The following is a 15,915-nucleotide window of genomic DNA, read 5'->3' as shown; positions in this document are numbered from 1 at the left end:
ACTGCCATGTGCTGATGATGAAGCAGGTGAAACTGCATGTCTTAAAATTGGTATAATTAGCTCCTTGGATAACAACCAGTAAACTGGAAATGAATGCATGTAAACAACATACAGTTACATGAAACACAAAAAAAGAAATGGATAAAATACAATGGTAAGATTTTATTTACAGAATAATTCCAGCTATTCGGTATATCAGCCAAATCAATTTTAAAAATGCTTTAAACATTCCACCAAAGTGCCACAAGGTTTAAATTCCACTGTCCAGTCAAATAAAATCCCCAAGATAACTTGCTGCTATCCCAGTGGAAAAGACCCTGAGCTGTGACTCATCATATGCAGCTCTAGGTATTCAACCGAAGCCTCTACTAGCACAATGGGACTTAAAGAGAGTAAAGTCCATAGAGCTACAGTTCTTACTCAAATCCAGCATTCAGGATTTTAGCATGCAAGAGTAGCATGGACACATATACCAGCATTGTAAATGTTGTACAGAAAATGCACTGAATATGTATTTCTGACAAAATACAAAATCAGAAAAACAAAACATGAACTAAAATAAGAAATCTGCTAAAAAGCACAGTTTCTCAGTGCAGATGTGCTCTTACTTCTGGGAGTCTGGTAGCAGCTGTTGGTTGCACACAGAGCATGCTGGGAACTCGTATTGTCGTCACTCTCCCCCTGTCGCTAAGCAGCAAACCGCCTAAAGCTGCCTGCCCGATCCCTAAACGCAAGGAGCTGTGTCAAGGCTGCATGGCATGTCATCTGAAATGACGCAGAATTAATCCACGTATGCCTGAGCCGCAGAGCAGAATTTATGCACTAGTGGCATTCTTGCATGACAGAAATAGACACAAAGAAATAGTTCAAAAAAGTATGTTGTATCTTACCAATAGAAGGCAATGAATATTCTCACACTGCTGTACATCCAAACACCAAGTCCATCCCCATCATCAAAAAGTTCAAACGAACCACAGAAAACCAGAGTAATAACATGTGCAAGTTTACACTTTGTATAATTAATTCTTAATAAAAAGAAAGCACTGGACATAACACAGGTAATTATACAAACAACCACCCACTTCTTCCTTTCTCAAAGAGTGAAAAATGACATTCTCAGTTAACCTGCAACCTCAAGTTTCCTACTGAGGATAGAACACATAACTAACTTCCTCTCTTGTATATTTAGACACCACAAAGCTGCAAGTTTAGAGACAGTTTTAACATTGTGCGCATGTCAGAAGATGCTTCGGATCTTTCACAGCATCTAGTAGAACTTGTACAGTATGCTTTTATATCGTTATGCAGAGAAAAAAAAGATAACCCTCATTAACTCCTTACTGTACCTTCCCACCGTTCACTTTATTGTAAGGTCTAAGGTTTATTATATTGGAGTTATGGCAGGCCATCAAAATGCATTTGCTGAAACAATATGGAAACAAAAATAGACTTAAGACTCCCAAACCATGGAAAACAGTGAAAAGCTAATTATCTGAGACGCAAGAAAAGGCAGCTCAATTTGATACAAGGTATACATCTGTGTGTCACACACACACACACGCTTGTTGGTCTCCTACAGTTTCAATGATTTAGGGGATACATTACCAACTTATACCATAATCATAGCAGAAATCATACATCGTAGCCTTTGCTTCCAAGAATCAATTTTTCCAAAATAAAAGTGTATCTGTGTCTAATCTCTTCTAGTGCCATAGTCATGCAAAACTCCCAGCAGTGAAAATGAAATAAAATGTTAATCCATTGGATTCATAGTTTAACAGTGGGTAAATTTACTAATTAACTCGTTTCCCATTGCTGAAATGCTCTTTAGTCCCTTCCATATTCAGGTGAACTTCAATAACTTCAATCCAATGTTCCTTCAGTCACATACAGTGGACGTTCAGACAGAGAAGGCGCACCAGGCTGATGTTGCACCTACAGAGCTTTCTACTGCCTCATATGATCTGGGTTATGAACCAGAGGAATGGACACTAGGAATAGGATAGAACTTAGAAACTCTGCTTTGGGCAGTGGGGTTCAGGCACTCAGATTCCCCACTCATTTTAAAGAAGACCTCCTGTTCTTGCATCTTCCGAGTGAACTCTTCTTCAAGAGCCTGGAGGACACATGAAAAGTGAAACCACATGCTCAGTTCAAAAGATATACGAAATGTACCAAAGGCTTAATAGTGGAATCCCCCCCCCAACGCACTATGAAGTGGTATTTCCACAGCATCTGGACAAACAACTGGAAACTCTACAAGTGCAATACCTTCTTCCTGGGACGAAGTTTCTCTCTCCAGTCTTTAAGCTCTTGACTGTGCTCCTCATCCAACTCCTTTAGCTTCTGAGTCTCATGCTCAATTAGCACATGGCACTTCTCATTCTAGGTTTACAAAATAAATAACATCAATTTGGTTATATGGAAAGTTCATACTGAGATACATAGCTCAGGATTTTTAAGTCATTTTAATAATGAGTCTGTTAACATGCACAAAATAAGATGGGGGGGGGGGGGTGGTATTGTCAAGTGAAATGTTTTGTTCTTTTTTTTTTTTTTTACTTCTTAATGCAATGTTAAGTGTAAATTAGGACGAAATTCGCTGTAGTGATGCTCTAAATAACAAAAAAAAAAACACTTGTTGAATGAATGAATGAAATGTTCTCAGAAAATGTGCCTATAACAGACACCTTGACGGATGCTGTTACCCTAACACCATGTCCTAACAGCAAGCACAGCAGGTGACAGGTGCACTTTTTTTTTTTTGGATGGAAGCCTTGTTTCTATTTTGAGCTAAGCTTTACTGTCACACCTCAAAAATGTATGAAGAGAAACTCATCCGTGAGGTGGAAAAAAGAAGGAACCAAAATGACCCTTTCTTTAAATGTTAGGAGGGCATTAACAAAGGCAAGTACTCCCATACAAAAACACAGGAATTCACTGTAGCTCTATAAAAGCCCGACATATGCAATACGTAGAAAATAAACAGCAATATCTTAATTCAGATCTAAATCATTACATCATAACTTCACTCACCAAGCACTTTATTAGGAACACCTGTACATATACTCATTCATGCAATTATCAAATCAGCCATGGTTTGAGTTTTTCTATAACTGCTGATCTACTGGGATTTTCAAGCACAAAAGTCTCTAGGTCAGGGGTGTCGATCTTATCCGGAAAGGGCCGATGTGGGTGCAGGTTTTCATTCAAACCAAGCAGAAGCCATACCTGAGTCTATTGAAAGCCAAGATCAACTGATTAAACAGGTGGAATCAGGTATGGCTCCTGCTTGGTTGGAATGAAAACCTGCACCCACACCGGCCCTTTCCGGATAAGATTGGACACCCCGATCTAGCATTTACTCAGAATGTTACAATAAGATCCACATCCAATGAGCGGCATGTGTGTACAGTATTGCCTTGCTGATGAGAAAGGTAAAAACCTGCATTCCAAAACTGGACTGCTGAGGCACACAGATGGTTAGAATTTGGTGCCAACAGCATGAATCCATAAACCTAAACTGCCCTGTGTCAACAGTCCAGGCTGATGGAGGTGGTGTAATGGTGTGTGGAATGTTTTCTTGGAACACTTTGAGCCCATTAATACCAATCAATCATCACTTGAATGCCACAAACTATTTGAATATTGTTGCTGACCATGTGCATCCCTTCATGTTACCCATCTTTTAATGGCTACTTCCAGCATGATAATGCACCATGTCGCAAAGTGAAAGTCATCTCAAACTGGTTTCATGAACATGACAATGAGTTCAGTGTTCTTCCCAGTCATCGGAACCAAATCCAATATGGGATGTGGTAGAACGGGAGATTCACAGCGTGAAAGTGCACCTGAAAAATCTGTAGGAATTGTATGATGCAATCATGTCAACATGGACCAGAATCTCAAAGGAAAGTTTCCAACATCTTGTGGAATCCATGTCATGAACAATGGATACTGTTTTGAGAGTAAAGTGAGGCCCTACCCAGTATTAGTATAGTGTTCCTAATAAAGTGCTCAGTGAATGAATATATCAATACTATATCAAATATAATTTGTTTAAATGTATGCCCTGTCACTGTTTTAGTTCCCCCCCAAATTATGTATGTGTGTGTTTGTGTGTGTGTACCTGCAGCTGTTGAAGCTCTCTGATGTTGGAGTCACACTGAAGCTGAAGGTCTCTCATCTGGTTTTCATGCTTCTGGTGCTGATGAAGTCGCTCGTTCTTCTGTCTCTTCTCCTCCTGTGCAGCAAACTACCACCCAAAACCCAGTGTGAGAACATACACTAGCCTTGTGTACTCAGCATACAAACTGGCGTCAGCATTTCCTTCTTTGCATTACTACCTGCTTAATTTTCTCTCTGTCCTGCTCCGGCGTTCCTGTGCCAGTGATGCGCAGACTTTTCTTAAACATGGCCATGCGAGTCTTCGCGTCGCTGCGCTGGATCTTTGGTAGTCTGCCTCTCTCCTGAGCCTGCCTGTTTTTCATCTCTTCTATCAGGCGCTGGTTATAACCCTGCATCTGCTCCATCTCCTATTATTTAGATGTTTTTAGAAGCAATACACAAAGCATTAGTAGGCACAAAACTAGGGGTGAAGCTACTTCATTTGCTCAGAATGTTGATGCTGGATAGAAATACGGTCATAAATTCATAGTAAAGGTCATAAATTCATTGTTTATGGGGATTTGGCGAGCTGGTTAGAATGCTGGTAGTTCCAGGTTGTTTGTAACAACTGATATCATTTTCATATAGAGTTTGCCATACAGATCAAATAAAATTACACAACAGACAAAAAAACAAGGCTTCTCATAGAATTTAGCTAGAGTTTCTGCAAGGTATTCTTAAATGCAAACTAGCTTCACATTTATACCCTGTAGGTCTGCAGGGTGTTCAATTTTGCTCTGTAATCACCTACAAAATTAAGCAATATCCTTAAGTATTTTCATGAAGATGTTCATATAAAATTTTGTAACATCTGCTTAATTCACCCACCTTCTCATGTCTCTTTAGGAGCTGGTGCCTCTGCATGAAGTACTGATCTTTCAGCTGCTGTTTCAGCAACTGGTGCTTCTCCTGCAGGTGGCGTTCCTCCAACTCCCACATGGCTGCCTCACGCGCTGTATTTAAGCACGTGATAAGATATATTTTTATGTGTGTGTGAGAGAGAGAGAGAGAGAGAGAGAGAGAGAGAGAGAGAGAGAGAGAGAGAGAGAGAGAGAGAGAGAGAGAATGATAAGTAGACCAAAATCAACAGATATAGAACACACCCCATGCAATAGTTTCAGCCAGAAAAGAAAGCAGGCAGTGTACAGGTCCAGGCATGTTAATAAATAGCCACCACATCATGCTTCCGGCAGTGTCTGAATCACTGAGAATCACTCAATCACTTGCCAAGCCATATTTGTGTCACAACCAACAAAGCCTAACGCTGGTCTTTATAAAGTACAAAATGTGTAGATGGATTGACTAACAGATGGACGAACTGATACTTTTGATTAGATTTGTTTTATTGACCCTAATATGAGAATATGGATAATGTGATTTTTGTTTTTAATCAAACATAATGCTAAAAATAAAATGTGGGAAGATGTTATATGAGTGCACTGGAATGAGGAGATATTGCTGCTGCCCTGTTATCACTTTGCTGCACAAATCGGATCTACTGTACAGCAATTTCCATTGTGCTATTGGTAGCATGTACATATTTTTTATATACACTACCGGTCAAAAGTTTGGAGACACTCGACTGAAATGTTTCTCATGATCCTAAAAACCTTTTGATCTGAAGGTGTAATTTATTTTGGATCTTTTATCAGAACACAATTCCCATAGTTCGATTTGTGTTATTACAGAGTTTTGATGACTTGAATGTGGGAGGAAAAAATAAAATGTGGGAAAAAGTGTGTGTGTGTGGGGGGGGGGGGGGGGGGGGGGGGTATAAACTTGCAATCTTCTGCAAACAGCCAATTTGTCAAATGTATCTGACCTCTCATAAGCTGCTGCTTATGGTTGAGGCAATCTCGTTCTATGGTGGCGATCTCTAGCTTGTGCTGCTGGATGATCTTCTTCAGTGCGCTGTCCAGCTCCTGCTGTTGCTTCTGCAGAAACTCCTGTTCCTGTGGTAAGGATTGAATAAGAGACAGGAGGGAATGCAAAGACAAATGACATCAGCATCAATTAGTACCGTAAACTGCAGAGTACCAAACTGCAGAATGGCTGCACAATCATTAGCAAACTGTCACAAAACATTTCACACAAAAAACAGGTAAAACACTAGGACAGACCATAGTACTGTTTGAAAAAGCATGGAGAAAAAAGTCAAACAAAATTACTAACATTAATACATGTTTTGTAGCAAGACAACATTTACATCTCATGGAAAAAATGGTACAGTCCAATATGGATGAATGGAGCAGAAGGAGAAGGGAAAAAAAAGGAAAAAAAAAAAAACATCTTGTACTAGTTCTAACCAGGGCTCAGAGAGAAAATGTTTTCAAAATTCTTAATCTTACCACCAATATTTGAACGTTTCGGTTATTGCTTACCAACTCCAAAATAAATGTTCCTTAACCGGTTAGAACAAAACAAATGCATTTAATTGTTACTTTTACACAGGCTGTATGTAAGCCTAATATAATGAAACAGTAGGGTTGAAAGCGATTAGATCCAGCAGCTGAGACCAAATGCAATGTTATGTTCTTAATAGGTCATTAGGTTTGCTTATCTGTCAAATGCATATTTATCATAATGAGCTTTCATGTTAATTGTAGTAAATTTATATTACGTGGTTTCTTCATCTGCACAGTGGCTTAGTGGTTAGTTCGGGGTTCGAATCCCACCTCCACCCTGTGTGCATGGAGTTTGCATGTTTTCCTTGTGCTTCTGAGGTTTCCTCCAGGCACTCTGGTTTCCTACACGAGCAAACCCTGGTTCCACCCCCTGACTGCTATTTCCAAATTGTCCATGGTGTGTGAATGTGTGTGCACGACTGTGCCCTGCAATAGGTTGACAGCCCATCCAGGGTGCCCCCACCTTGTGCCCAGAGTACCCCGAGATACCCTGTGTAGTACAAGCAGTACGGAAAATGGATGGATGTTTCTTTATCCATGAATTGGAGCCATGTAACCTTACAGCTTGTGCTGCATAGCTCGAGTAAAACGATACACCAAATGAAATCAGGCAAAACAGGGCGTGGATTCAAAATATTCTGGAGTTTGTAGGCGAGACATAAATAATAAGATAGTGGATAACAGAGCAGAAAAATAACATTATTAATCGGTAACAGACATTACAAATTAACGTTTCTGTTACGGAACAAATAAGGATGACTTATGGGTTTTTGTTTTCTTTCCTCAGAACGGTTCAGAGCCCTGATTAAAACACAAGTCTACATTAAGATAGAGCATAAAGTATTTTTTCTGAAAATACTACTCTCAATAAATCATTGAAACATTGCTCTTTTATCTAAACTCTCCACCAAACATTGCATTGCAAAAGTACATATAACCACAATGAGAGAATGTTTTAGTGTTGTTACCCTACAATACAAGTCCTACTGTAACCACAGTGATGATCAGCTTTTCCATTTGTGAACACACAGCCCAGCGGCACAGATAAAAACAGTGAGAGTGAAATATACAGGAACTCGAATACATCTGGAGTAAATAACAAAGCACAGTATGTTGTATTCAAAGAGAGACACTGCACCATAACACAACAGGGACAGCACTCCAAAAAACAAGAGCACCACCCAGCTCACATGTGCCATCTCCAGCCTAATGCCGTACTAATGTGCCACTGGTTGGAATTCATGTGCAAGTGTGCAACATTCCTTGCTTAACACAAACCAGTTAGATTGTTGATTAGGGTGTGGAGCCCTAACAAAATACCTACCCTTTCTGTGAAAGGAACACATATTACATAATAATTTTGTTTATTAATTGCTTTAAGCAAATATCACTACAATACGGGAATACGTTATATAATTGTAATATCTTTCTAAAATATATTTCTAAAAGCCATGTCAGTGGATGTTTACAGTTTTGTAGTGGCCTATACATCAGTTATTCAGTTAAACAAATGACTTTCTCGAGCGAGACGCTTAAATGTTTGATGGTAGGCAGGCACATATGAGCAGGGGGGTTGGACAGGGAGAAGAAGGGGCAAAACTTACATCCTGCATCTGAGCGTTGAACAGAGCACATGAGGACAACTGAAAAGACTGTATCATAACCTGGGCCACACCCTGTGGAGCGAAACACAATGCACTCTACCACGTCAGGGACAAGTCACTCACACAGTTGTGGCATGTTACCACCCTCCAAAACCCACACACGCATACTTTCAGATTCTCACACTCTCTCAGCTGCTGGTGGCTTAAGGTTCTGGGTTAACAATGTAAAACTGTCAGGTAGACAGGTAGACAAGCATCCTCAAGGATAACAGAGAAAAAGCTTGTTAAGCCGTAAATGAGTTTGAAGGTCAGCAGGTGCTCGCCGGGCTGTTTCTTCATTAAAAGAGCCACAATGTCCTTCACATGCTTGTGGAATTGAAGCAAAAGAGCAACAATAGTAATATTTAGTAAGTACAAATTAGTCTGTTAAAACCTGGTGAGTTGATCTCGGACATCTGTTTGGTCCAAGAAGAGAGAAAGAAGAGGCTTTGAATAGTATCATTTTATAGTATCAACATGCTGCATATGGAAACAGGCTCTGTTAATGGTGGAGTCTCGCTTTATATCATGTCTGTGTTACCTTCTGGCTCTCACTCTTAGTTATGCGGTCATAGAACAATTGATAACTTCAGTTTGATACAGTGCTGTTTTTGTGTACATCTCATACTAAATTGTTTCATAAATGATAACAAAATCTAAGATAAAACAAAGGCAACCTGAGTAAACACAAAATGCAGTTTTTAAATGAAAATGTTATTTATTGAAGCAGTTAAAAAAGTTTAAGAAGTTACCCAATACCAACTGGGCCTGTGTGAAAACGTGGCAAGCGGCAGACATTCTACAGTTCCTTCAAGAGCACAGCAACTACTCATCCAGGAAGTCACAAAAGAGCCAAGGACAACATCGAAGGACCTACAGGCCTATCTTGCATCAATAAATGTCACTGCTCATGACTCCACTATCAGAAAGACACTGGGAAAAAATGGCATCCATGGAAGAGTGGCGAGGTGAAAACTGACCAGAAGAACATTAAGGCTCGTCTGAATTTTGCCAAAACACACCTTGATGATCCTCAAACCTTTTCTGAGAATGTTCGAGGAGTTGAAAGTGGAACTGTTTGGAAGGCAGGGGACCCGTTACATCTGGCGTGTACCACACACAGAATTCCACAAAAAGGGCCCGAGCAACTTGCAATAGCTGAGGGAAACACGAATTCTGCTCTCTACCAGAAAATCCTAAAGGAGAATGTCCAGTCTTCGGTCTGTAAGTTGAAACTCAAGCACAACTGGATTATGCAGCAAGACAATGATCCAAAGCAGTAAGTCTAGGAATAAGTCCACATCTGAATGGCTCAAAAAATGCTAAATTCAATTTCTGGAGTGGCCTACTCAAAGACCAATTGAGATGCTGTGGTAGGACCATAAACGGGCAGTTCATGCTCAAAAACCCTCCAATGTAGCTAAACTTACACCACAAAGACTGATCTATAGTTATCAGAAGTGTTTGGTTGCAGTTAATGCTGCTAAAGGTGGCACAACCAGATTTTAAGTTTAAGGGGCAATTAGTCTTTCACATGGGTGATAGGTGTTGAGTAACTTTTTTTGCTTCAATAAAAAAATTATTAATTAATTAAAAACTGTATTATGTGTTTACTCAGGTTGCCTTTGTTTTATGTTGTATTTCGTTTGAAGATAACTTTTTAGTATGAGATGTACAGAAAAACTGAAGAAATCAATCACTTTATCAACTCTAATGATGCTCATACTTAAGTTCATTTTAACACAATTAGCATGACTTGACTCTATAATATACAGCTATTGGAAAAACGCTTTATAATCGCACTGTCCGGTGTCACCCAGTAGAGGATGGGTTCCCTTATGAGTCATCTTCCTCTTGTTTTTCCTTGCCAATGGAGACAATGGCCATTGTTCAAAGTGCTATACAAATAAAATTGAATTGAAGCTTATCTTTACAAATGGGAACAAGTTCATAATACAAGCCAGTGAGCTAAGTAACCACAGAAACAAGGAACAGTATGCTTTACTATTGTCTGTTATGCCCTTTGTAACCAATGAATTCTCAAATGAAGTTACCTTTCAAAACTTGTTAATTGCTGAGATCAAAAGCTTGTTCTGTCTGTATAAGATACACATAAAAACACATGTAACGAGCATGTGATGACATACGAGTCTTTACCTCTTCATGCTGAACAACAACGAGGTCTTCCTTTAAGCGTTTCTTAAGCTCTTTTCTCATGTGTTTGGGGGATTCGCCGATCTCCTGTTTGACCTACAGTGTACGAGTATGCAGATGGTTGGGAATTTTGCTGTGTTCAGCACTGAGCACAGCTGATATTATGTATTAGTGGCAGGTCATGCAGTAATAAAGTTTACCAGTGTGATGATTAGTACCACTGAAGCGCTAACCAGAATCAAGCATCTCATGGATGATTTAGTGCAGATTTATATTTGAATGGAGATGTCCCAGAAACCTAAAGAGTCAGTTCTCTGACTGGTAAGTTGATTCTGTTAACAAGAAATGGATTAGATACCAGAGTATGTATAAATCAGACACCGTGGTAGAAATCAGATGAGTAGCAGAAAAAGAATAAACAGTTTTAAGAATAAGAGAAGGTTTTATATGTACTGTTTAACCGTTACCCCAACTATGTTATTGGAAACACTTGAAATCTCTAAAATGATGCACACTGCAATAGAAATGAAATTATATTCATCATTTATACAAGGAAGGAAAGGGGGAGTGGTACCCAGTACTCTCCAGTTGTGAAGGTAGCCAATTGAGTCTTGTTGAAACCTTAGCAGGCAGATTTTTGCATCCAGAACCTTAATCAAAGTTGCAGGACACATCTCCGCACTTTTATTGCATTTTTACTTGGCACGAGAACCCTTTTTTCATGACTGGCTCAATTGCTGCCTTCGCAGTTATTATACAACAGAACAGACAACAGAACCAGTCAATTATCACAAAAGGGTCCTGAGGTTAATGAGACAGCATTTACTCACTGAAGGAAATGGGCTGCTACAAAACGTGAAATATAGTAGTGTGTTACTGGGTTTATTGGCAGAATATAGTCTAGTGCGACAGCATTCATCTTCCCAAATATACAATTTCATAATACGGTTTAGTGAGCACCATGCTAGAGATTGTTATAAATTCTAAACAAAAACTTCATCTATTATAATTATATCAAAGTGAGGGGGTGGGACGGAGCATTTTACTATTAAACCATGAACCAGCTGAAGCCCTCCACCACAGCACCAAGTCCCACACTTGCACATTCACACAATCAACATCATTAGTAATATTTATACATTAATAAATATGTACAAGGTTAACAAAACACATTAAACATTCCAAATACTGTTTATACTTTGTAGATGACTAAAGCCTAAATCATCTTTTACACTGCTACAATAATTTGTAAATATGAAATACCACTCAAGCTGAACATAGTGCACTGCAGTTAATTGCCACATCTGATTAAAGAATGGCCATGCAGATGTAACGGAAGTTCAAATATCAGCTTAAAAGTGCATGCAGAGCACCAGCACTAACAGTAGATAAAACTTAAGGCTTACATTTTTTCCATCTGGGTTAATTTAACACAATTTTAGCATCATGCCAAGGCTATGGTGGGGGGAAAAAATAGAGCATGCATGAACCAGATGGAAAAACCACCAATTTGTTTATAATAAAAACACCTTTAAATATTTTTCAGATAAAGCCAGGAATCATTTTCAGAAAGAAAACTTTCCCTCTAGATGATGGGCATGAATAAATGAACATGCAGAAAAAGTTATAGAAAAATGATAGCGTAGTTAAATTCAAAACTGAGGAACAGTTTATGATGATAGTTTAGGCTAAAAGTTGGAGCAGAACATGGCCAAAGTGTAAAATGACTAAAGAGAATCAGCATTTTGTTCTGGCTGAATAAAGTAAAAACACAAAGACGAATGCCAAAAAAAATATGCAAGATGACCTTGAAGACAGTTTCAAAAGCAGCTGCAATAAGCAGTCCCTGTGATCTGAAACAAAGCTGCAAATCTATATTTATTGTAGAAACATCCTATGTATGCAGCTTTTGTGAGGGTCACACACCGAAATAAAGAATGTAGAAAAAGCTAATATATGCAGCACAGCCCCTCCACCATACAAAAGCAGACCAATATGGCAATAAGTTTTTAGCATAAATCTACACTGACATGCTTATAGTATTAAATATGACTATGCTCTCCTGCTCACCTCTTTCTTGCGATTCTTTAGCATGTTCTGGAATTTGGAGAGCTCCTTGTCTTGCTCAGATTTTATCCTCTTGGCTTCATCCCTCAGACGATTAGTGTGGTCTTGTTCTATACGCTCAACAGACTGCTTCTGCTGCTTCTCTAGGTTCTCCACCTCTTGGTCATACTGACGCTTCTTTCCCTAAGACAGAGAAAGAGAGAAAGAGAGAGAGAGAGAGAGAGAGAGAGAGAACACTAAACTAAAACCCAGTACCTTCCAGGTAATCCGAAGCGCTCCGAATTGTGCCTCTTGTATAACTGAGGTCACCTGACAGTCTGTACTTCCAAATGAAATTGTTCAGAATTTTTTTTTAAAACCTCTGAGTGAAGTACCCTCACTCCTCTGAGATCATTTGATGTGTAAATTAAAAAAACAACAACAACAACAACAACAACAACAACTATCTTTTCTTTAATTGCAGTGTCACAAACTCCAATACTGTTGCAGGGCCCAGTCCTGATTCTACACTTATGAAGGGAAAACACTGAATGCTATAAACGTTCACAATTTTATGTTAATGATCCTGTTGCAAACTAACTAATATGTACTGTAAAGATATGAAGACACTAACGGTCATCTCCTGCTCAAAGCGCCGGAACAGTTGCTCTTTCTGTTGCTGCAGCTTATTGCTGAGTTGTTGATGGGCTCTTTGCTCCTCCTTCTGTAGAAGCCTCAACTCCCGCAGTTCCTGACGCCTACAACAGCACAAGACATCGTGTCACTTAACACAACACAGTGCAAAGCTAAAACAAGCCAAAACACACAACACTACTAAATCTAAAAAATCAGCCAAGCACTGACAACACAGAGACAATGATATAAAGAACTTATGACAGTCCCACATGAGGACAAAGCCCCAACCAAATGAACGGAAAAAGTTTGGATCAGTAACTGAACAAATCCACAATGGAAAATACACAGTCACCCAGACAGTAGAAAGTGCTTAATTTTCTGGAAATGTAGAATCGTTTGAAATATAATCAGGCATCATGCACATATAATACTTGACAACATTCAGTTCTGTACTATTCACGCTTGGTTAATATGAATTAAAAATATAAATGTAAAAATAATTCCCAGATGCTTAATAACTGTGATAGAAGTCGCTTAAAATATTACCTTAAAAACCGCAGTTCTTCGTTCTTGGTGTCATTATCAGTAACTATCTTCGAAGTGGTGACACTGACCTCCACGCCATCCACCATAAACTTGCGTGTCTTTTTCAGAGTCTTCTTCTGGCATTTGGCATCCTGTGTAAGTACAACCTCCTGAACATGAGCAATTTTATAAAAGGTGAATAATCAACCAGGGTGCATTGTGATCTTACCTGTACAGAAATCGATCCCTCTTTACTTCTGGAGAGGAAGCTGGAGATAGAAAGGTTCATGTCAATGCTGTTGGTATCTGCTGCAGAGCTGCTTCCTGAATCCGAATCCTTCTCAATATCAGGTTTGATTGCCACAGCTCTATTCTGGTCTACCTCATCCTCTGTAGCTGCTTCAGGAGATGTAGCTTGGTCATTGTTTGGTTCTCGGGTTTCCTTTGACATATGGTCTACCTCGTCCTTTTCTCCATTAATGATAATGGCAGGTGACACATCCACAGAGGTCTTACTTTCATTCACCATTTCCTCGGTCTCAGCAGGAATATCTTTCACAACTTTACTGGTCACTGACTCAGTTTCGTTTTCCACTTGAATAGACTCCTTAGCATCTACATCAGATCTAGGTTGGTCCTCTTCGGCTTCTGGTTGTAGCTTCTTTTCTTCCACCTCCTCTTTCTTTTTCTCCTGTGCAGGCAGATCAACACCAGTTTCTTCACCCACTTTCTCCTGCTGCACATCCTCTTTCCTCTTCTCAGTCTCTCCTTCAGTCTCAACTACGTTCTTTGTCTTTCCTGTGTCTTCCACACACACCTCAGCCTGTTCGGTAACAGCTTCTTCAGGTTCGGTTATTTCGACAGGTTCGGTACTTTCCTCTGCTAAGAGTTTTGGCTCCACTTCCTCTTTCTTCTCCAACTGATGATCTTTTTGTTCATCCACCATTTTCTTTTCCTCCTCACAGATCTCAGTAGGTTCCTTCGTCCTAATCTGCTCCTTCTCCTCTTCTCCAGTCTCTTCACTGACGGTCACGGTCTTCTGGACAACATCTTTCTGGGTCTCTGGAACGTCTGGAACCTTTTCCTCAGCATCACTTTCTGAAGTCTGGATTCTTTCCTGGCTCGACACACTCTTGTCTCCAGCAGGCGAGTCTTTAGGACTGAGGTTGGCCATTGCAGCTGCCTTTCTGCTCGCTCCCTCTGCATGGTGAGGCTCAGAGAAATCCAGAACCACAGCTGAGCTCCTCTTACTATCATCAGCTGTTTTGGGTTTTGCCTGTGGCTCAGCATTCTCAGTGACTGATTCCAGCATAGACGCATTCTCAGAAAGCTTCTCGTCCTCTAAGCTGCCAGTGCTGATTTCAGACAGTGCACGCTTATGTCCCCGCACCTCCAAAGAAATGCACAAAGAAATGATGATAAAATTGTTGTGAATAGTATTCTACATAAGACACAAGGCATTAAATGCACCAGACAATAACTGTTTACTAGTTAATGAATACACATACCAGCTGTGGGTCTGTCTCCTCTTCTTCCTCTTCTTCTTTGCCTTCCTCAATCTCCTCAAACACTTCTGCTTTAGCCTCAGCAATCAGCTCACGAAGAGGTTTGTTATCAGTTACACTTAAAACAAATGGATGCTGAAATAAAACAAGAGAAAATATTATGCCCTGTTTTATTATTTAAGGGCTCTCTTGATGCTTTAGGGATAAGCTACCTGCAGGAGTTGTGTCGCGCTCCATCTATGGTCTACATTCTTATCCAGAGCTTTCTTCAGGAAATCACTGAACTCTGGAGACCTGTTCGATGCAACAAGGAATCAAATCAAATCAAAATGCATGTCTGAACTAAAGAATACCCGAATACTTCATGAAAAAACACAACAATCAAGTGAGCTCTGTGCACTTTCATGCTCCCCATATGGAGATGCTCTGGGTGGGCGACTGCTAAACTGATTCATCATTACTCATTTCAGCTGCCTGCACACATAATTATGTCAGAGATTCAAGGATATATATATATTTTTTTTTTTAAAAATCATCATTTTTTTAAAAAAAATTTAAAAAGAAAAGGAAAAAAAAAACACTACTTGTTGGCTAATGCAACACTGATATTTCTGTGATAGTTGACAAAAAGGCTCTGGCAAATGAATACATGTGCAATATTTGTACAGCCACAAAAGAAACGCCCTCTCACATTCAACTGCTTTTATTTCCAGTAATAAAAGGTTACGTGTAATTTTCCACTGCAAGGACGATCAGCTGTTCTTCCTGTCTCTCTGTAGCATTGTCTTAGGCATCTTACATGACAGACATTGCAGTCTATTGCTCTGGCCACAT

At 39.6% G+C, this 15,915-nt stretch overlaps 1 protein-coding gene across 3 annotated transcripts in view; it reads right to left on the bottom strand.

Annotated features, from left to right (window-relative positions):
• Positions 1–142: 142 nt before the first annotated feature.
• Positions 143–15,915, bottom strand: part of slka (STE20-like kinase a) — a 29,459-nt gene continuing 13,686 nt past the window's right edge. Inside the window, exons 7-19 of one of the 3 annotated variants that reach the window (XM_047154097.2) lie at positions 15,294–15,375; positions 15,085–15,216; positions 13,806–14,966; positions 13,598–13,728; positions 13,050–13,173; positions 12,440–12,619; positions 10,373–10,465; positions 5,990–6,119; positions 4,996–5,120; positions 4,347–4,535; positions 4,130–4,255; positions 2,272–2,385; positions 143–2,116 (exon numbers count right to left, since the gene is read on the bottom strand). In XM_047154097.2, the coding sequence (XP_047010053.2) occupies positions 1,970–2,116; positions 2,272–2,385; positions 4,130–4,255; positions 4,347–4,535; positions 4,996–5,120; positions 5,990–6,119; positions 10,373–10,465; positions 12,440–12,619; positions 13,050–13,173; positions 13,598–13,728; positions 13,806–14,966; positions 15,085–15,216; positions 15,294–15,375 (2,734 nt within the window). In that variant the 3' untranslated portion in view covers positions 143–1,969. Of the gene's footprint in view, positions 2,117–2,271; positions 2,386–4,129; positions 4,256–4,346; positions 4,536–4,995; positions 5,121–5,989; positions 6,120–8,176; positions 8,249–10,372; positions 10,466–12,439; positions 12,620–13,049; positions 13,174–13,597; positions 13,729–13,805; positions 14,967–15,084; positions 15,217–15,293; positions 15,376–15,915 lie in introns of all 3 variants that reach the window. The other 2 variants (XM_053679775.1, XM_053679776.1) reach the window with 2 other exon arrangements.

Source organism: Ictalurus punctatus, chromosome 3, assembly GCF_001660625.3.
Source record: "Ictalurus punctatus breed USDA103 chromosome 3, Coco_2.0, whole genome shotgun sequence".
Lineage (NCBI taxonomy): Eukaryota > Metazoa > Chordata > Actinopteri > Siluriformes > Ictaluridae > Ictalurus > Ictalurus punctatus.
The sequence above is the reverse complement of the archived record's forward strand: the minus strand, read 5'-3'. Positions and strand labels throughout refer to the sequence as shown.